The sequence below is a fragment of the Anopheles coluzzii genome, chromosome 2 (assembly GCF_943734685.1).
Source record: "Anopheles coluzzii chromosome 2, AcolN3, whole genome shotgun sequence".
NCBI lineage: Eukaryota > Metazoa > Arthropoda > Insecta > Diptera > Culicidae > Anopheles > Anopheles coluzzii.
The window spans coordinates 37,822,668-37,843,758 of NC_064670.1; the positions used below are offsets into that span (position 1 = coordinate 37,822,668).

A 21,091-nucleotide genomic window follows, 5' to 3' on the forward strand; every position below is an offset into this window, starting at 1 on the left:
GAAGGGAAAGGTAGGCGCTGGCGTAGCGCCGAATGCCCGATCCGTAATCCTTTGCTGCGCCGTTTGTTACCATTTAGCCATCCGTGAATGAAGCGCAATGAATTTGATGACGGCCTGAGGGGTGTACGACCGGTCCGGAAATGAACAAATAAAGAAGAATCTCACATTACGTTCGGGGGTTGTTTTTGCCGGGAGTCCGAGAAATTTACTACAACTTTCGGACGTGAAGCAAGCAAGATCAAGTAAACGCGCAGAAAAAGCAGAAAGTTATGCCAGTTGCAAAACACGCCGAACGTAGCTCAGCGTCAGCTAAAGCAAACCTTCCAAACGAGGTAAGCAAAGCGGAAGGACAGTGTCTGCAGTGTGTTTGATGCTGTCTGTGGCGCTACCTTGCAGGCAAAGCACATACAAAATGACGTGATCTATTAAAGCAATTTGTAGTTCCCGCAGTTTCTGCGGCTGGCTCCTGCAACGTTGACGAGGGGTTGTTCTGCTTTTTTCCACTTTATTGTGGTGTATGTTGAATGCAGTGTTGAGTTTCCTTTGTGAAACGAAGATTCTTTTTTATTCTTCCCGCGCGCATATCGCTTACACAAACTACCACAACACTCAAGCCAGTGCATCAAGCTGGAAGAGCAGCGTACGAGTGGAACGATCGGAGTTTTGATATTTAATGCTTAACCAGCTGCACATTTGCACCGGGAAAGGAAGTTCGCTTCCTTCCCCTGCGAGATTGCACGGGTGTAGAGCAATGTGTAAGGAGTTATGAGAACAGCTGATAAACATTCCAATCCATCCATGTGATGTGCAAATAGCGAGGTGTGACGATGTGCAAAAATCCGGAAATTAAATGTGCTAGATAAATATAAAGAACTTTTTCTCTATCTGATATGACTTTATTGTACATTCTTTAACATTTTATTACGAAAGTCTAAATAATCTGCATGCAAAAACTGCAAGTGTTTGATTTACGGTAGTTTAAACAAAATCGAAATGTTTGTAAAAGGTTGTACTCCAACATTTGTTTTTGATTTCTTCAATTTAAGCCACACTAAATACAGTACATCTTCAACCAAGAACTTTGCCACTGTTTCACAAATCTAGTTTACTCTTTAATGGAAAAAAGAAATCCAGTCCCCGAACAAACAGTGACTCTTCCCAGCGAAACGAGCTACCATAAATCATCCGTTTTGTGTACTGTATTCTTTTCCCGCACCCGTTCAATTCTCTTGCAGATGTGCTTCCCTCCGCACTAGACATATCTTCCGGCACTGCCACCAACTCCATCTATCCGAACTTCTTTCCCTCCGATATCATTGAAGATCCGCCACCCACCAGCACGTATCCGTACTTTCTGTTTCCCTCCAAGAAGTATCCACCGTCGGCATTTGGGTCCGCCATTTACCACGCCACCGTCGACTACATTAACCTTCCTGATGGGCCGGGCACGGGAACGACCAACGGCTCCAACCCGGACACAGATCAATCCTCCTCCTCCTCCTCCTCATCCTCCTCCCCTGGCCACCCACGGCAGCACTCGGGAACCGAGCACAGCTATCGCACTAGATACGAGCACAATTTTGACACCAGCATGCACCACACCAAGCACCAAAGTCCCACTCACAGTAGCGGTAATAATGCACCGATCGCACCGCCCTGGCCCGATCAGCACCAGCACCAGCAGCAGCCGCATCAGCACCCGTACTGGCACGGTGGCGAGAACGGTACCGCCGACACTGCCGGTCACGTTGGTACGGGACGATGGGACAGCATGTCGGTCCCATCTGACCTCCAGCAGCAGCCGGAGACTGGTGAGAAACTCGTTATCATTGTCTCTGTTTTCATCCATATCTCTATCTCACTGTTGCATTTCTTCCACCACATAGCTTAGGAGGGAGCGCGAAAGAAAATGCGACGTTGTCCTGCGGGGGGGGGGGGGGGTGAAATGTTTGGACAAGTGTTCGATTGACGCTGAGAGGTGTACTTAAAAGAGTGCTTTAAAAATACTTACAGCTCAAGTCGATGTTGTGACCCGTACACTTTCGTTTGCAATCAAGCCAATCACTTTCGTTTGCATCAACACAAGAAAGGCTCAAGCATAGTTCTTCATTTTCTATCACTTGTATTATTCTATTCCTTCTTGTGCGTTTGTCAAAACATACAATGATTTCGGTTCAGCCAATTCTGTTAGACACCGTGCAATATCGAACACTTGTGCCAAACGTCCGAAAATTATCCTCTTGCCAACAACAGCACTTCTGTAATCACCTGCACCGAAGCTAAACTGTTTGACGCACTCCGAAATGTACTCACTGTTATGACTATTTTGCAAGCACTCCTATGACGCACTACCACACAATCGTACGCCAGAACTTACGCACCCGCACTGTGACGAAGAAACGCACGCAAGCACTACACGCGCACAGTATTGGTATATGGTAAACACATTCACAATATCATTTTGCCACCCATAATCATAAACCCATCCAATTACCTCATCTTAATACTTAATCATTCTTTTCACAGGGTAGTAACAAAATCGAAACATAAAGAAAAAAAATCAAGCAATTTCGCTTGTTAACTTCTAATGAACATAAAGGGACATTGTAGATCTTTGCACTGTGTGTACTTTACAGTCCAACAGATCGGACGAGGCCATATTATCTAAAACACACCAAAAGCTCAAATATAAATAAATCATGTGTAGGTTGTGGTGTAGGATGCAAAACAACAACAAATCTATTTGAATCGAGTGACGCAATGATGTGATCGATAATCAAAACATAAAAAAATTATTTAAAACAAACCAAAAGCTCAAATATTAATAAATTAAAAATTATATGTAGGTTGTGGTGTAGGCTGCAAAACAACAACAAATCTATTTGAATCGAGTGACGCAATGATGTGATCGATAATCAAAACATAAAAAAATATCTTTGCTCATTGTAAACTACTGGGCGTCTCCATTATTTTAACGTTGGAAGATAATGCAGAAGAATTACAAACTAACGTGTGTGAATAAATCAATTTAGCACGCGTCAGTCAAGATATTATCAATTTACGTTCATTATTTGTGTCCCGAATAAATTTCTGAGCTATTATCGCCCGCTGACACCCATTTCGACGCTTGTTATCGCAAAGGGGCTTTCATCAGCTAATGATATGATTACAAGTTGTACATCAAACATGCTCCAATGTGCAACAGGTTTAGCTATTGTTATCAAACTGCTTAGATGGGTCACTGGCTGACTGTGGGATGGGTTTCCATGTAACGCTATCGTGGCACTGATTGGATCTTAAAGTGCAACTATTTAATGGATCCGTATTGAAACGCTAATGATAAGAGGATGGAAACCCGATGGTAGGTTCGAAGGCAAATTTAATTAATAAATTTAAATACAAACAAAAGTTCAACAAAGAGGTTTCCGCGTAATGTAGCATTGCATTAATTTATTTTTTATGTCATCCATTCAATTGGGGAACAAATTCCCAAAAACTCGCCAATGATTGGTTTAACAGAGTAGCAAAAAAACGAGAAAATTTTGTCAATGTATACGGTAGAGCAATTAAATGCAACATCATTTCGAAATAAATTGCTTCGTACTTCACTCGTGCAGTCGGTGCTGGTCAAAAGCGGAAAGTTGACTTTTGGTTCGTAAATCAAACCACCCTGCTGGGGTTCATTGACAAAACAGAAAAGCAAACGAACAGGCCCACATATTAAACCCAAAAAGCCACACGTCAGACGTAGGTTTTATGGCTTGTCGCTGGTGAGTGTACGAACGAAATGGAACGCACTATCTCTGTCGAACGGAAAAGTGTATCAGAAACAATTAAAATGAAGGGAGCAAATTGCAACACAAAAACAGCACAGTTCAGTTGACCCATTCCTCACGTACAGCGTGGATTTTTGTTGTTGTTGTTGTTTCAGATTCACTCAGTATGAGTTGAAACCCTTCAACTGCACCGGTTCGCCTACAGCGGATGACCGATCGTATAATGTTTATTAACTAAGCAAAAAACAGCGAACCTCATGTTCCACACTGGTTCGAGGTTCGACAACTGGTACAGCTTGTTGATTTTCATCGACCGCAGCCGGTTACTTAAACCGAACTCATGAATTAAGCGCTATACTAAATGAAACATTGGTTATGTACCGCCTCTTCCAAGTATTTCCCAACTCCAGCAGCTTCCCGACCCTGCTCATTACACAAATGCTCACCTACACACACCCACAAAACCAACCACCAGCTCGTATTGTTTGTCCTCTGCATACACTCTCTCACACACACACACACAAACACACACTCGAAACAAATATATTAACAGGCACTCACACACACACGGATTGCAACCACTCATCCACTCACGCAACAAATTAAAAAAACCATTGAAGATACTTCACACACGTTCCCTTGGTGTGACCCCCCCACACACACACATCCCACATCACTCTATATATCTCTTTCTCTCTATCTATCTATCTCTCTTTCTCTATCTCTCTCTTTCTCTCTTTCACTGCTACATCGATATTCCTCCACCCTCATTCTCCGTCGTTGCAGTGCGGGCAATGGGTGTGGACGATAATTATCACCGTCTGCTGGACCAGAATATGGCCCTGATCGAGACGCCGCTGGTTGCGCCATCGCATTCCTACTACCCGCAGCACTACAAGACGGCACTCTATCCGTACAACATCAGCGGCTACCACCATCTGCACCAGCACGGCGGAGCCGGTGGTCACTTTGGCAGCCACCAACACCAGCACCAGCACTCGTACGGTGGGTTCGAGTACGAGTACGCAACTGGCGGTGGTGGTGTCGGTGGCAGCATCGGGGGCCTCGGATCCGGGGGCTACCTGGCAGCGTCGGCTGGGTCCGCTCCGGTCGACAATATTCTGATCAGTTTGAACGGTGGCAATGGAGATGCGGCCATCGAGCTCGACGGCTCGAGCTACGAGCATACGGTGGACAAACAATGTAGGTACCCAACGGCGGACAGCGCCCTGCAGCGGCACAGGATGTCCGGCTGCGTCTCTATCTGTTTCCCAGCCTTCTTCCCCTTTCTCTCCTATCTTGCACCTATTCTACCAATCGCGTGAGCCTGCATCTGCGAAGTTCGCCGCCAGCTGTGCAGCAGTGTTCGATTTCGGCGCACGATTCCTGAGTGTCTTCAACGTTTTGGCTTCCTGTTGTGTTGTCTGTTGTCACAATGCCTTTCTGTGTTTCTTCGATGATGGTTGTACGATTGTGACGATTTTTGATGAGTGTATTGTTGAAATTACCGCTTTACGTTATCCTCCTTGCTTTTCATTTCATGTTTTCCAACGTCTTTGATGATGGGATATCCTCCATGGAGAAAAAATGGTTAATGGTTTTTTTTATCTGAAAGTGAACACTTCTTTCGATATCAAATAATATAAATATGTGTGTCTTCATCCCTGGATTAGTTGGTGTTATAGATATGTTTGCATATTCTCACAATAAAACGATTTAAAAGATTTGATTGCAATCATGCAGCCAGCAGCATATAACAATTGTTAAAATAAGACTTAATGATACGTAGAAAAAAGAAGCAAAAGTATCAATATTTGCGGATATTATTTTCTTCATCGAACCAGCATTGAACCAGCTCTCTCTATGGAGTTATAATTACATTAAAATTTCTTTGGGCATAAACTCAAATCCATCTATCATGATTAATGTCTTTAAAACTTATGTTTCATGGATTTGAATAAGCGTTAAAGATTACTTTCACAGGCAACGTTTTGATACACCTTTGCAAAATGAAGTGAATTAATTTCTAATTGAATCAATCGACACAATCTTCGACCCGTTGCGGCCGTACTTTGTTTTATTCATCATCTGCCATTGCTTGTACAGGCTTCATTGCAATAACGTACCTTGTTGATGTTTTTATTGCATCCACCACCATCTTCGTACACCCCGAAACGGCCCCCGTGTGCCTTTGGAATGATCCATCGTTCGATTTACGCCTCACCAGTTGCTGATGTTGTTATTGTTTGTTCATGTGTTCTCTGCCTTCTCCCCTTTTATCTGCGATAGGCGCGTAAAGCAAATGACAGAATTTACCCGAAGCGTTACGTTGCTGGATGCGCTGGGTGCGAAGTTCTGCTGCGTTGTGCAAGTGTTTTCAGCTATCAGCACCATTAATCCGACGATGATCTGTTGATTCAGCGTTCCCGTGCATGGTATTATGGCGTTAACCAATCACAGCATGCGAAGATCCTTGCCGTGGGAAGTGTTTCATTTTTCAACCGAGAGCCATCAACCGTTGTACTATGTACTCGTGAGTGTGTCTGCCGTGGCTGCGTAAATAATACAGTGAAAAAGCGTCACACCAGTGTGGAGAAGTAAACCATTTCACATAAACACCGATACGCGCACATACGTACCACACGAAGCCGACCAGAAGCAACCCGAAGTGATCGTTAGCGTCGTCGCCGTGGGTGAACTTGTAGTCGGAATTCAGCGGCATACCACCAGGGCAGCGTCTATCAGCGAGCGACCTTCGTTGGCCACACGCTTTCTTGAGCACACCTCCAACCGTCACCATCATTCGACCCTCCCTTCTTCGCACACAACTTCAGACATTGTGTCCATTTCTCATTACAACACACTCGAATCATAATTTTGTCGGTGTCGGGAAGGTAAGTTCTGTCGGGTAGTTTATGGTTTGCATTTTCATTTCCCCTGACTGTTTTTCTTTTGATTTACAGTTTTGAAGTCATGTTTTTATTTTTCCCAAAATAAAAACTCACACAACACACCCTCTTGTACTTGTGCATCCCCGCAGTAAAATAACACAGCAAAAATTTACAATTTCAGTATGTGCTTTTCAGTTTCTGTACTTCTGGTTTCTATCTGGTTTGTGTGATTTAGTTGTATATGTCGTTTTATGTTGATCTTGTTTTTGAAAACCGCAAAATGATGAGATTGATATCTATTTTGTTAAAATTTTCCGTATTTTTGCGTTTGTAACGTTTGTTTTCTACAGTCACGTGGGTTGCATTTGATTTTTGTTTTTTTTTTTTTGATTTCCACGTTAAAAACCACAGCAAGCATATTATTTTGCGTAATTCTAGAAGCTACATAGAAGCCTTAAGCCTGTGCACATGCAAATGATGAAACGTCAGTATGTAATATGATCAATTGACAGAGCTAAAGCGCTTTGACTAATATACGTTTAATGGTGGAAGATCAAATGGATTAAATAAGAATTGAATATATAGCTACAGCACATTCAAAACATACACTTATTCAACGTAAATACATAAGAGGATCTTCTACCATAACCATTGTGTTATTGAGAAAATATATTTTAAAATGTATGGTGACTTTATCTGGTTTATTCTTATGATTATTATTATTTACCCATAAGTTAAAGTCACATTTCGAATCAACTGTTAAAAAAAGAGATTCGTGTAAGGCACTGTATATATATTCAGCAGCCCAAACACTTTTTCAATTTATCATAACATTTTGATTCTCTGAAAAGTAATGATTGTAAATAGAACAACACCATACAGACAGGAACAGGATAGTTAATTCGTGCTAGTGTAAGGAAAAAAACCAATAATAACCGTACACTTCATACAATATTTGGAAGGACACTTGTTTAGATGTAACATATAGTTTGACAAACGTTTTGCATTTAAGAGAGTTGTTTATGGATACATAAACAATGTACTGTCGGTAACATTCTTCCACCCCAACTTTCGTAAAATCACACAAAGAAACTTTTTTTTCCTTTCTACAATGTATTTTTGTACAGTTTACATAATATGTGTGCAACTGTGTCTGTGTGTGTGATTTTGTATGTGAACACACTTGCAAAAAACTACTGCTTGATCCCGGACCGACCACAGAAGACATCATTCTTAAAATATGCTCATAAAAACAACCGTTTAGCTTCCTTCAAACACCGACTCGCTTACACACACTCACACACGAACAGAAAACAACCTTCACCAACCATAGTTTGGCTTTAGTTTCCGGTTGATGTTTTTACCCTACCCAGACTCCAGCGAGAGGCCACCGCTGACATAACGCTTGCGTCGCAGCAAAGCTACACGGAGTCGTGTGCTGTAAATCTAACTCCAGGATGTGGTATACTTTCCTTCCTTTTGTGTGTGTTTTTTTTTTTGCGTTTTAGGTAAAGAAAATTTGCCTTCCGGTAATGTTTTTATTACAATCGCGGTACTGTATGCCCAACGACGCTCAGCGGCCCAGTTGGCTCAGCCCATGATTTACGATAATTTTATTTCTTTCGTTTTTATTGATTTCCAGCACTGGGCAAGCTAGCTGGACGATTCCAAAGCCAAAAAGTAGGGCTACAACGAACCGTGTTTCCGTTGATTTTTTGTCCTTTACACATGGTTTATGATTTTGTGATGAGTCAGAACCATTCTATTAAATATGTTTAGAGCATGAGGAAAATCTAACAATTGATTGGGTACAATTTTAACCAGGAAAAATCGTACGATGTAAGCAGCTAGAAATAAAAAAAGCACTTAAAAGTTAAATAGCAAAAACCTTCATCACAGATAATACAAAAAAACACTTTTCCAATTAAAAGCAAGTGTGAAAACACCCACGCATTGACATCACTTAGCGAGTGGATTCGATTTTCACACTCCAGCTTGCATACATTTGCAAACCAAATTTAAATCTATTCAATGGTTCAACACCAAGCACCAGAAGAATCACTTGAAACGACTCATAATTGCTTGTTTTTTGCCTCTTAATTTAATTACCTTTGAAAAGGCATTAGCGAGAATGAAAAGAAAATACCCGCCCCAAAGCATCGCAAGCTAAAATCACTCTCACATCCTATGCATTTCAAGTGCTTCTAACTTCTACTGCCAACAGCTGGCTCGTGGCCCACGGTAGTGTACAGTGGATGGTGCTGCGGTCGCAGATTTAAATGCAAATTTATTTATTGAGTTTTTAATTTTCTCCTCATTAAATTTGTCGACCGAGTGTTTTTTTTTTCTCTTCTTACTTTAGTTCTCGTTTCGCCTGACCGTTGCAGCAAACAAGGATGATGTCTTTACATTTTTTTATGATTTCTTGTTCGTCCGTTTCTAGCCACCTACCATACAAAAAATGATCGTACGTCCAAGCACTCGTCGAAATTTTTTCATAAATGCTGTCCTGCTCTTTGCTTTCTCTCTTGCCGTTTCACTTTCTCTCTTCCCCGTACACTTGCAACAGCAACACCAACAACAACACACACACGCACTAAGACATATTCCTGACCCTTGTTAACTTCCTGTTCCCACTACAACACGAAGAAGGCATCCCGAATACACACGCTAAACGCCAACTTGCTCATAATCTTCCTTCTCAAATTCAAATCCTACGAGCCTACCAAAACATCATTGAGTTTCATGGAAGAAAGAAAGATGGATGGAAACAACTATGGAACGGGGGGAGGGAGGATAAACTTAGTGGATGGTTCCTGCCAGGGACCTGTAGGGAAGTGGGGGTGAAGGAAATCATTTTCATCGAGTGGCTGCGCTCATAGACGACTGCAAAATTATCGTCATCCGTCGTCGTTCACGGAAACGTCAGCTGCGCTGTTCCGGCTGTTCGTTGAAGCTCGTTCGCTCCACACCCTCGCGCAGCTCGCTTCCAGCAGAGGGCCATTATCGCTACACGCCCGCTAGCATACGACCGGCACCGGCCGCAGTGCTCACAGCTTGCCGACCTTCCCTATTAGTAGCTTTAATAGCCTCGCTCCAGCTGCGCCTTGAGACGGCATCCCAGCATCCCTCGTCAAACGATTTGATGCTAAATTTCAAATTTATGTTTTATTTATTAATATTTTTCCACTCTAACACCGCACTTGTACCGTGCGGGAGGCGGACAGGCATTTGAAAGGAGAGCAACAAAAAAAAAACAAAGGGAAAGACGGTCGGGTGGAATTTGCCGCTGTATAATGTTGCTTCGACTTCTTTCAAGCGACCCAGACTAGCGACGCGCTTTGAATGTTAAAGCTCGAACGACATTGTTAATTAAAGCGATTTGTGCTGAGATTAATCGGTAACAATGTTGGCCGACTTTGGCACTTTACGGTTTGGAGGAGGGCAACACTCTGTTTTATGTTACTGGATAAAGATTATTGTAAGTCGTCGTCAATAGCAAAAAAAAAAACACAAATCTATTTAGATCATAAAAGTGACGTTTTACACATTTGATAAAATCTAATCCCGTGTGACAATCTGAAATTTAAAGCAAAACAAAACATTCAACCAGTTAACAATCGTACCATTTAAACGATCAATCGTACCATCACCAATCAAGATCATTCATGCGCTTCATCATTTACAACTTTTCTGCACATTAGCATATGCTTCTACGCTAGAATAGTATTACTGCATTTTGCCTTGCCTTACTTTACGTTTTACTACTTCTCGTTTGTCACTATATAGTTCTTTACTGTTGTTAGTTGATTTATTTGTTTAGATTACACTAGCAACGGCGTCACTAGCAACGCTTATCTTCCGACAAACGGTTCCCGGTTCATCGATTCAACCGACGATGGCATTGCGAAAGCTTTCAACGGTGTTGTAAAGAAATGTTCCACTCACCTTCCGCACATATCCTCGATCTCGTTCTCGTTGCCTTCACTAGCTCTTCATCTTCGTACGTTTCCGTTCCAATACACTCATCACAATCGTCCATCGGTCAGAACCAGCAGCTCGATTCTTCTCTTCATACGTTTGCAAATTGTATCGTTATCCTCCTTTACAATTATTTGCCTCTCTATCTCTTTTCCATTTTCACATTTTGGATTGCCATTATCTCGTACTTTTCCTTCATGTTCGTTGCCATTTTCTGACCACTTCTCTCAAGCTACTGTTCCTGAATTGTCGATGCAAAACAGGTACCACCGACACCTTGTTCTTTTGTCTGTTTTTTGATTAATTACATTTTCGAACATCTTCTTCAAATATTTCGTATTATATTCTTTCTATAACTTCTACATGCATATAAATCAATATGTATATGTTTGTGAATTCTACTACGCTACTACTGTGTTCGCTGGTGGTGTAACATTTATGAAAACGAAACATACACAACCGACTCACGGAAAGACGAAATAATACACATTCCCGAGGACCTTCTGCTCGGGCGACGACTGTTTTACTACCGCATACTTCCGGTGCAGATGATTACGTTTTAGCAACGGCACTTTCTATCTCTCTCTCTCTCTCTCTGTTTCGCTCTGATTTCGAATGTAAACATGATCCATGCGACTCACGCTATTGCCTGCTTTCCCACCTCCCATCACAAAACAGTCGGATCGGACGACATAGAGGAAAAGGAGGCGGAAATGAGTTTTATTCACTTCCAAAGTACCTGCCATCTGGCGCTCGACTCGTGTCGCGACGATCAGGTCTGCTCGTCCGCCCTGAAGACGGTGCTAATGCACTGCGATCAGCATCGCTGCAATCGGAATGCCTGCATGGAGTCGCTGCAAAGCTTCTACAAAAGCATCCACGACGATCTCAGCCTCGACATTGCCTTCTGCCTGTGCAGGTAAGCCTTCGCATCGCTCACAATCGTTGCACTCATCGCAAAAACTTACGCCCCTTTACTGTCCGTCGGCAGAAAAACGCCCAACCGGCATGACAGCTGCATGATTGCGCAGGAAAAGCTGCATCCCGTGTGCGCTCAGCGACCGCCGGAAAGCCTCAGCCAGCAGCAGTCTTCATCGACCGGTAACGGCATCGCGTACAATGCGCCGCCAGCGTGCCACGCGGTCGCGGAGCTATGCCGCGAGGATGAAGACTGCCGCGCCCGGCTAGAGGTGTTCGAGCAGTCCTGTGCGGTGGACAGTGTGACCAAGAAGTGTGCCGGAAAGACAAGCGCTTGCAGGCAGGCTATGCTTGGCATTCTGGGCACACCGCTCAGGACGACCTGCGCCTGCCAGGGCTCGGACATGCAGCAGCTGTACGACTGTCTAGGCTGGCAGCGGCTGCTCTGGCTCAACCCCTGTGTCGGTGAGTACTGGCGAGAGTTGGGTGGGAGAGATGGTCCTTAAAACCGCGTCCCAACACGGCTGTCTTTGACTGCTTACAGTCGAGTCGCAGAAAGATTTTCACCTGAAGCGGCTGGCCGAGCTTGGGTTGCTGACCACTACGACGACAATGGCAACTACCACCACAACCATGACTACAACTACCACCATGCGAAGCACCCGTATCACCCATCCACCAACGCTTCCTCCAACCAAACCAAAGCCAGTGGTAAGCGGAAATATCTGCCCATCTGTCCTTTATACTTCCTTTTCTCTGACACCTGCGTTTGATCTCCAACTTTGCGCACAGTATCGACCAAAGCCTACGGAAATGCACACGATCGAGACGAATTACGTCGAAACACCTGACACGCGTCCGGAAACGTTGGTACACAACCAAAATGGGCTAATCGAGCGAACGGATCTCGATCGGGGACATTCACCGCCCCAGCCGGACGAGTACGATCGATCAACAGGCACACGGCACCAGCCGGTCGATAGCGACAGTGAGGATGATGATATGGTGGGACGCTACGACAAGGGCATCTATCAGCGGCCCGACGAACAGGTGCTTCACGTGGCCAGTACGGAGGTGCAGGAGCTGGAAACATTTCCACCCACCACCGTTACAACAACCACAACCGAACCGACAACAACGCCGGTTCCAATCAGTACGTTCCCGCAGTCCAGTAGCATCGCAATCGATACTAACCTCTTTTATCCCGTTCATTTGCAGGATACTGCGTGGTGCAAAGATCTCATCAGCCCGATCAACTGATCGCGGAAGGGAAAAGTCGTCGGGTAAGTAAACGTCGATACACGGTTTTGGGTGACAGGTTCTGTGCATGATCTAACCCAACTTTCTTTCCACCTTCAACAGCTCTACATTCTCGATGATGCCGAATGTAGCGAGCTTTGTACGTGCGGCGGCGGCGACTCGCTCGCCCTAACCTGTCATGCGCTGTGCGTTCCACTAGCTCCCTGCCGGACGGCCCTTGCGTACTACAGCCATGCCGCTCCAGCATACCAAGCGTTCCGTGGCCGATGTCTCTGCTATTCGGGACGGTTCATCTGCATGAGGCCACCTCCGGGAGAGTACCAACTTCCGGGTGAGTCTCTATATACAAGCGTGATCATACAGCGTCGAAAGTAGTAGTTTTTGAGTATAACTAAATTTCCTTCTTCACATTTCAGGTGGCATCTTTCTTTTACTAGGTTATAGTTCAACCGACGAAGCACTGTTAAGACCGCACACTAACTTAGGAGTACAGGACGCCGTACGTGCCCTACAGCAATACGTCCTGCAGCATATCGATAATTCGGTAAGCAATTACGCGAAACGGTATATAATTCATCTGCTGATGATCGGCTTTTCCGTTCGACCTTTCCAGACCCACTGTACATTAACACTGTTCAACATCACCGAAGAGAACATCATTCTTTCGATCAGGCTACCGCTCGATCCCAAGCTCACACCGATGCAGTTGTTGAAGATGGAGAAGGTAAACGGATGCACCACACGTACACATTCGGCCACAGTTGCTAACTGAGTGTTTGTTTGCTCGTTTCTCTCTCTCTCTCTCTCTCTCTCTCTCTCTCTCTCTTTCTCTCTCTTCTTCTCTCTCTCTCTCTCTCTCTCTCTTACGCTCTCTGCCGCCACCTTACCCAGGACCAGTGCACCAGGATACTGGAAACGATCAGCCACCAGATCAACACACAGTACGTCGAGCTGTCCGCCCATCGTTTGCTCAGCATCTTCAAGATGGCGGAGGTACAGATCGTATGGCCCGAGGTCAGTTACGCCCGGCGAAATACCACACCCCCGCCGGTGGTTAACTTGATCGCGGCCCTAGTGACGGTGCTGCTTACCGTCTGCAGCACGCTACTGCCACCCTTCGTCCGGTGGAACCAGCGGAACCATCAACGAAGGATAGCAGCATCCCCGTCAGTTACGTGACGATCGACAATACCGATCTAAAATGGGAAGGAAGGAAGCGTAGGGCACATGCACAAAACCTCCCATCCCTTTGTCCACTGTCCTCATATTGACGGTGTGAAACGCAATGGGGTACGAGTAAGACAACCGTGCGCAAGTACGCGAAAAGCTAGTAGGACTGTGTTAGTTGTAATATAGTAGGATACTTTCGCCCCATGTCGGTTATTTAGTGTACGATTTTAAGTTACAGCGCCCATCCGATCGGATGATGCGTGATTGAACGGACATCGTTTTACTCAACCTCATTATCAATGCCACTCAACACACACCCACACACCCTCACCAACACACGCTCCCGAAGGTGCTAATACTCATGCTTTCACTATGGCTTCGATTACTATTACCACTATTACTACTACCACTAATACTATACTGCTACTACTGTTAACAAACTACACATACTCTTATCACCCTCATCCCACGTTGCTATCTCGTTTTTATGGTTATCATTATCTTCTAGAAGAAATAAAAAGAAAACCCCAAAGAAGTACTACCTACTACTTCGCTCTACCACACACCAGTGTCACCATACTGACACCGACTGACGTGATCGTGCTATTGTTGTAGATGATTCCTTGCTCAGTTCTTTCGTACCGACCGAGTTCTACTGTGCAGAATGTGAAAGCAAGATGACGTGAGATTGAAACATTTCATACAGCTTGTCGTACAAACTCGGGCTAGTGTGTGTGTGTATGTGTGTGTGTGAGCATGAAAAAATAAGCAATCAGCCCAGTAGCTGGGTGCGATCGAGAGTGGGTGCAAAGATTGGTGAGCGTGAGCGGGTGCACTACTATCGGGTGGCTGAATGGACGAGCTTAAAGTGCTTTAATTTTGGTTGGAAAATTCCTTTCACCAGTGAAACTGAAGCACAAACTAGCACTGGATGCTGATTAGTACATGTCGATCGTCGTTAGCTCATGTGTGTATGTAAGTGTGTGTGTGTGTGCTTGTATATTTGTGTTTTATTGAAGAAATATAAGTTGTGTGAGAAGACCAGTGACTTCAAGGTAGGAAATGATCGGTTTTCTTTACAAAATCAAGCAAAACAAAGAAATACTTCCAATTTTTCAAAACACGATGATTCAAACTACGATTGGTATGCTTTGTTCAAAGGATACTTTTTTATATATTTTAAGCCTTTTTTCACTCATTAAACACCCCTTGTTTCATCATTCTATAATATACAATCATCGAACTGTCAACCATTTTTGTATAATTTGATTTACATGAAAGCCTTTAATCGATTAACGTACCCTACAAATACTTTATAGCACTTTCATTTCACCCAAACGCATCGTAATCCAACCAGTGGTAAAATGAATTTCGCGAATTCTTTTACGGTTTTATTCGAAGCTGCATATTCTGGTACTTTAATACTTGTGGCACTTTTTTACCATCTTTGCATTGCCATTGCTGGCTAAAATTACTATTCGCAAAATACATTTCAACCTCAGCATTAAATCTGGTACCGTCGTCCGTCCGGTGCATTCTCAACAAACAAATCTATCCCTCAACCCCGATGCACGAACCTGCCCAAAACTAAGCGGGCATAGAATTGTCCTGTGCTACTGGGCGAACACGCGAAACCGGCAGCACACAAAACCGGGAAGCAAATCGCTCTGCATTCATCGAATCATTTACCCGTGAGACCTCCCTGCATCCAAACTCACGCCACCGGAATGAGCGATAGTGTAGCAATGGCAAGCACATTGCGCTCTGTCCAATGCGCCCGCACGCTAGCGAGCGAGCGAGCGAGCGTGTCGGGCCCGGTGGGATTCATCAGTGGCGCTACGCCATTTATTGTCATCCTGTTCCAGCAGGGAAAGGCTTTTTTCGATCCCATTCAGCTCTGCCTAAACCATTTCCTCGAAAGTTGCGTTTTATTCAGAATAACGGTGTAGCAAAAAAAAAAAGGAATTCATCAGTGGAAAATGTGGGCCAACACACAGAGGGTGAACGAGGCGGGATGGCGAAATTGTCCATATCATCGCCACGCTTCTATGGTTCAGTCTGCGTCAGTCTAATGTAAAGATGAAAAGAAGCGCACGGTACACACTAAAACAACAGCCCATCCTCCCAAAGACCACACTATCAGTGCCAGGGTGTGCAATGTGTGTGTTTGTGTGTGCTTCTGTGGTTGCAAGCACGGTCAGAAACAGTGGAAGGGAACTACAAAAAAGTAACAAGAACAGCTTTGCTTCAATCCTATCAAGCTCTCTAACCTTTTACCACTGGCCAGAGTAAACAGTGGCCACTCCGCAGCACACGGTGCGAACGGGGCAGAAAATAAATCACCCAAACTCACCGAAAAGAATCGATAATTTGAGAATTGGACATCCGTTGATAATGGCCATTATTCATACGCGGCTGCTGGAGCGGTTCGGCACACCCAACCGTTGTTGGGAATGTAACAACGCGCACCAACGCGAATGTGTTTGAGGAAGGTTTTCGATGGGGGCTTACCAACGCTGGCTTGTGCGAGTGTGGTTCTGTTCTAGCCTACTCTACCCCTTTGTGGAGCTCATGGGACCATGCACCGTGAGCTAGGTTTGCCACATTTAAAAACTGATCCAACAAAAAATGTGTAAACTTGCAGAGCAGAGTGTTCTGGAAAGCTCGTCGGTTCCATCCAACCGATGAATATGGAGCATTTGGTTCGATTTGCACTTCGACACCGTGCTTAGTCTGCCACTTCCAGTGCTCGACCATCCATGATCTTTGCACGAGAGGGATCGAAAAAATCGGCAAACACACATACACACTCACATATGTGCTTCAAAAACGGATTTTATAGTCCCTTGTTCGACACGCTGTCTGGGCGGCTTGGTGGGTGATTGGATTGGATGCTTTCTCCGCTCTAGTCCCGTACTGACACCGAATTGGATTCGAGTGGGGTATCACTGTTACACGTCTGTGTAAGGTACCGATCTCCCGGGAAAGCTTGTTGAATGTGTGTGCTTGTGTGTGTGTGTGTGTGTGTGTGTACAGTGACAGCAGCGGTAGTATTATAGCAAGCAATGCTCTGACATTTAACTTGCGTGCTTTGTTGTTCTTAGCTCGACCCTTGCCGTGGACCGGGTTTTAAAGACACGGTAACAAGATCAACACCGTTCGTCGATGACCTTTTTTCTAACTCTTTGTCGAAGATTTGGGTTCACAGAGGACGAGTTGAACTGTAACGTATGCTGCGAACGCTACCAGCAAATGGTACGGCGGCATTTTTGACATCGTTTTCGGTCCACGTGAATTTTTAACGATCCCCTGTAGGGTCATCAATAATGCAGAGCGTAAGATTGTTACTGTGTTTTGTTTAGTATACACTGTTTTTCTTTAGTTTGTTTTAAGCGAGAATTAATTCATATGATAGGCTTACGCAGAAGGCGTCGTCCACTGTATGCACCACATTGAAATCTGCCCATTTGTCCTCTAACGATCTGATTTCGTCTTTTTTCTCAGGTTTTTATTTGTTCGCTTTAATTTCACATTCTTTTTTCACAAAATGTTTGTTTTTTTTTTTCTATGGTTGACTTACAAAAACTAGATTTTTTTCTTCATATTGTTTGTTATCTTTTCGCTGATAAGAAAGTGTGGTTTTTTATCGAAAAAAGAAATACAAAAATGCTAAAAAGAATGAACCAAATGCAATGTTTACACATATCGTTAGCAAAAGCCAGAAGGATTGATAGAATCCAGCAGAAATATGTATAGCATAAGGTGTACACATTAGCTCCCGTTTTGTAGCAGTAGTGACAAAAAACAAGGCCATGTCCAACCAGTGTTTCGTAGGTAGCGGATAAGGTAGAGCAACAGGCGACTGGCCATTTCATTTTCCACCCGTGCGCTCTAGTTTGCTTTTGTCGATCCTTTGTGTACGGAAGCTTAATCCTTACTTTCTCTGCGACACTACAACAAAACGCTTATCAGGACCCATTCATGTGCTTTGACTGCGTGTGCGTGTGTGTGTGTGTGAGTGTATGAAAGCGAACAAATGTGTGTGGAAATGTGTGCTCGAATGCGTGCGAGGAAGTTAGTGGTTGCGTGTGTTGGGGTAGGTACGGGCAACGTAATTTAGCTGGTATAATAATGGTAGCGAATGAGCGTGAAGCGCGTTGGTATGAAATTGAGAAATTAAAACTATTCAACTCTTGCACTAATCATATCGGCAGTGCGTGAAATGAAACAAATGTATGATCTTACAGTCGTATGTTTGTAAAAATGTCTTCCTTAACAAAACAAAATAACAATTCGAACACACAAACACTCAGTAACACTCTGAACACGAGCATACACACACACACATACATTCGAATTTGGTACACACTGCAACATCGTACACACTGTGAAGAAATGAAAATACTCTCACACTCACTCACACACAAAACACATAATGGTTATTTTGAGAAAAGTGCACTCAAAAAGTAAATTTAAAAAATCCACTTTCAAACACTACTCATCACATTAAAACACACTCATACACACACAAAAAGCGAAACACTAGAACAATATGAATTGACTAAATAAGAAAGTATAAGATTAATAAAACCAATGTTTGCCGCTTTACTGTAAAATGCAACTTTGTAAAACAATGTGACGTTACACTATAGACAAAACAAATGTTTAAAAATAAACATGTGCGATGGTAGGTGCATAGCATGGTCACATGGTGTGACCAGCGTGAGGTACGTGCACAAGATTACAGCAGGGATCTTAGGGTCCCTCCAATCGAAGAGCACCTTCAGCTGTAAAGAAGGATTGCACAGTAGAGATAAATAGTATCTGTATCAGTACTCGAAGAAGCTGTGAGCTATCTGTCTGTTAGGCAAGTGGAACCCCGAAAGCGGAATATCCAAACTAGTGAAGTAAACCAGAAAATCATTAACAAAACCTAGAGCATACGCAGCGAGAGAGTGTAGCGAGATGGCAAAAACATGCAAACAAACCAACAAACAAATGTTTCTGAACAATATCACTTACCCTAGGTGACGATGTTAGCAATAAAAGACACACAAAAACAAACATACAGTCATGCCGCGGTATCAATGCGCTAAACTAAAACAACCCAAAATGTAGTACCATCCAAACAACGGAAGTGGAGGAAAAGGCCTCCGAGGTTTGTCCTCGTGATCGCGTATAATGTTGTGTGTACATATATACATAATATACATGAAGATATACATATTGAAAAATATAAATATACATTATATACATACACACATAATCAACCTACGGTGCGGGGAAGCTCTGAGAGCCGTACGCCACGCTCTTGGCAGCGAGCGAGCGTCGCGCGAATGTACGAAGGTAAATATATGTGCATGTTCTTTTGACATTTTAGACACTTTGGAAGCTTGCGTTTTGAGTGAACATTTTAGGTTTAAGAGCCGTTGGTTATGATTCCTGAACGATCCGGTTATGAAGGCATGGCTGAAGGTTCGAACCGCATAAGCGTAAAGGAAAACAACTGAAAACGATGAGTATTTTGTTTGAATGGAAGAATACGCAAAGAGAAAAATAATACATACCACTTCAAAAAAAAAACAAACTCACATATCATACTGTTCATTTACACATACAAAACATTCACAAGTTTTCAGAACATAAGTCGTAAAAGACAAGCCCCAACAAATCACCCACACAAACATACCACGTTCATACCTTCACAAATAAAACAACTAGAACGGGGAGCACTGTAATCGAATATGACACACCAATCATCCTTACCAGCCGTTGAACCACACATACACACACACATATCATACGAAAATACACTGAGCCAGTTACGCTGGAGATTCATAAAAGCAAATCTAGAAAACAGTTTCTATTACAAGAACAGTTTTTATGAAAAGAAGCAGCTCCCTTCCTAATGGCAGTGCTTTATTTGTTACGGACCGGTTATTGTTGGGGTGAATGATTGTTGCTGTTTTCAGTCCTATTTTTATCATGCACGCTTTATGGGCGCTTGTTTAGGTTAAATTTTAGCAAATTTTAAATAGAAAATCCGTCACATTCTAGACCAATGCTCATTCACAGGATAGGAAAGACGTGCAAGGCCCGAGAAAAACCAAATAAGAAAAACAAAAACTGAATTGAATGACAATTGTTTACGAACGTTGAATGAATACAGTAATCTTTTAACGACTTTACGAAACCCGCCCAGCCAATTTGCCGAGAGAATCGAAAACCGCAAAAGTTGAACAATTACACGAATATCATCACATGAACATGTTGTGTTTCTTCGCGAACGAATCGCAAGTACGAATAGTGGCACCAAACCAATGATAGCTCCTTTACCGCTAGGAAAGAACAGTAACAATACAATACTGTTTTACAAGGTTTCCTCCAAACAACTTTATCAGCATCAACGCCCTTCTGTATCCTTTTAATAAGAAAAACACGCTTTTATGTTCAAATTGTTAAAATCATCCGTGGGTTATACTAGGTTCAAAGGATTGAAACAAATTTAAGAGCAATGTCCAACATCCTGGAAAACAAAAACATTACTGATCCGAAAAGAAAACAATAGAAACAAAGCGTGTAAAGATAGCAGTTGAAAATAAAATGAAAAAAGCCCCTAACAAACCAATATTTCACCAAACATCAGTTCATAGGCTCGAGGTATGACGTGCGAGGCAACGAAAAAGAGTGATGGGGGTAAACGGATACTTTAAAAAATCTAACAAAAGAAACTAGTCCAATGTAAGCTCCCTGTAAGGACTGGAAAGCGTGGTGTGTGGAGAATAAAACAATCTAAAGACAAAACTGTACCGGATTAATTGCAGGATTCAGGTCCTTACAAGCGTATAAGCTTCGAAATGTGAAGCGCGTGGAAAGAATAAAGGTGTTTCTTGTTTGCAGCGGAAGTGAGACGGGTGGCAACATAATCTCACCTCATCTTGCTTTTCGAAAGGTAAGCTCGTTACGGTATCATCCGATCGTTCAACCCGATGGTAAGTTTGTTTGGTTTACAGACGTTCGCCCGTATACGGATCGCTGTTCGTTCAACGTGGCATTGATGCTAAATCCTTCTGCTTATGATTGTTGTAAACCAAT

General features: G+C 43.3%; 2 protein-coding genes across 8 annotated transcripts in view; both read left to right on the top strand.

Moving 5' to 3' along the window:
• LOC120947648 (uncharacterized) overlaps positions 1–20,692 on the top strand; it is a 155,116-nt gene extending 134,424 nt beyond the window's left edge. For 5 of the 7 annotated variants that reach the window (XM_049605658.1, XM_049605657.1, XM_049605655.1 and 2 more), the window contains exons 7-16: positions 1,236–1,811; positions 11,327–11,567; positions 11,640–12,031; positions 12,111–12,277; positions 12,359–12,719; positions 12,785–12,849; positions 12,929–13,157; positions 13,243–13,370; positions 13,440–13,550; positions 13,718–20,692. In XM_049605658.1, the coding sequence (XP_049461615.1) occupies positions 1,236–1,811; positions 11,327–11,567; positions 11,640–12,031; positions 12,111–12,277; positions 12,359–12,719; positions 12,785–12,849; positions 12,929–13,157; positions 13,243–13,370; positions 13,440–13,550; positions 13,718–14,005 (2,558 nt within the window). In that variant the 3' untranslated portion in view covers positions 14,006–20,692. Of the gene's footprint in view, positions 1–1,235; positions 1,812–4,562; positions 4,980–11,326; positions 11,568–11,639; positions 12,032–12,110; positions 12,278–12,358; positions 12,720–12,784; positions 12,850–12,928; positions 13,158–13,242; positions 13,371–13,439; positions 13,551–13,717 lie in introns of all 7 variants that reach the window. The other 2 variants (XM_040363149.2, XM_049605659.1) reach the window with 2 other exon arrangements.
• The window catches only part of LOC120951499 (uncharacterized), a 188,187-nt gene that overhangs the window by 2,968 nt on the left and 164,128 nt on the right, over positions 1–21,091 (top strand). The window lies entirely within an intron of this gene.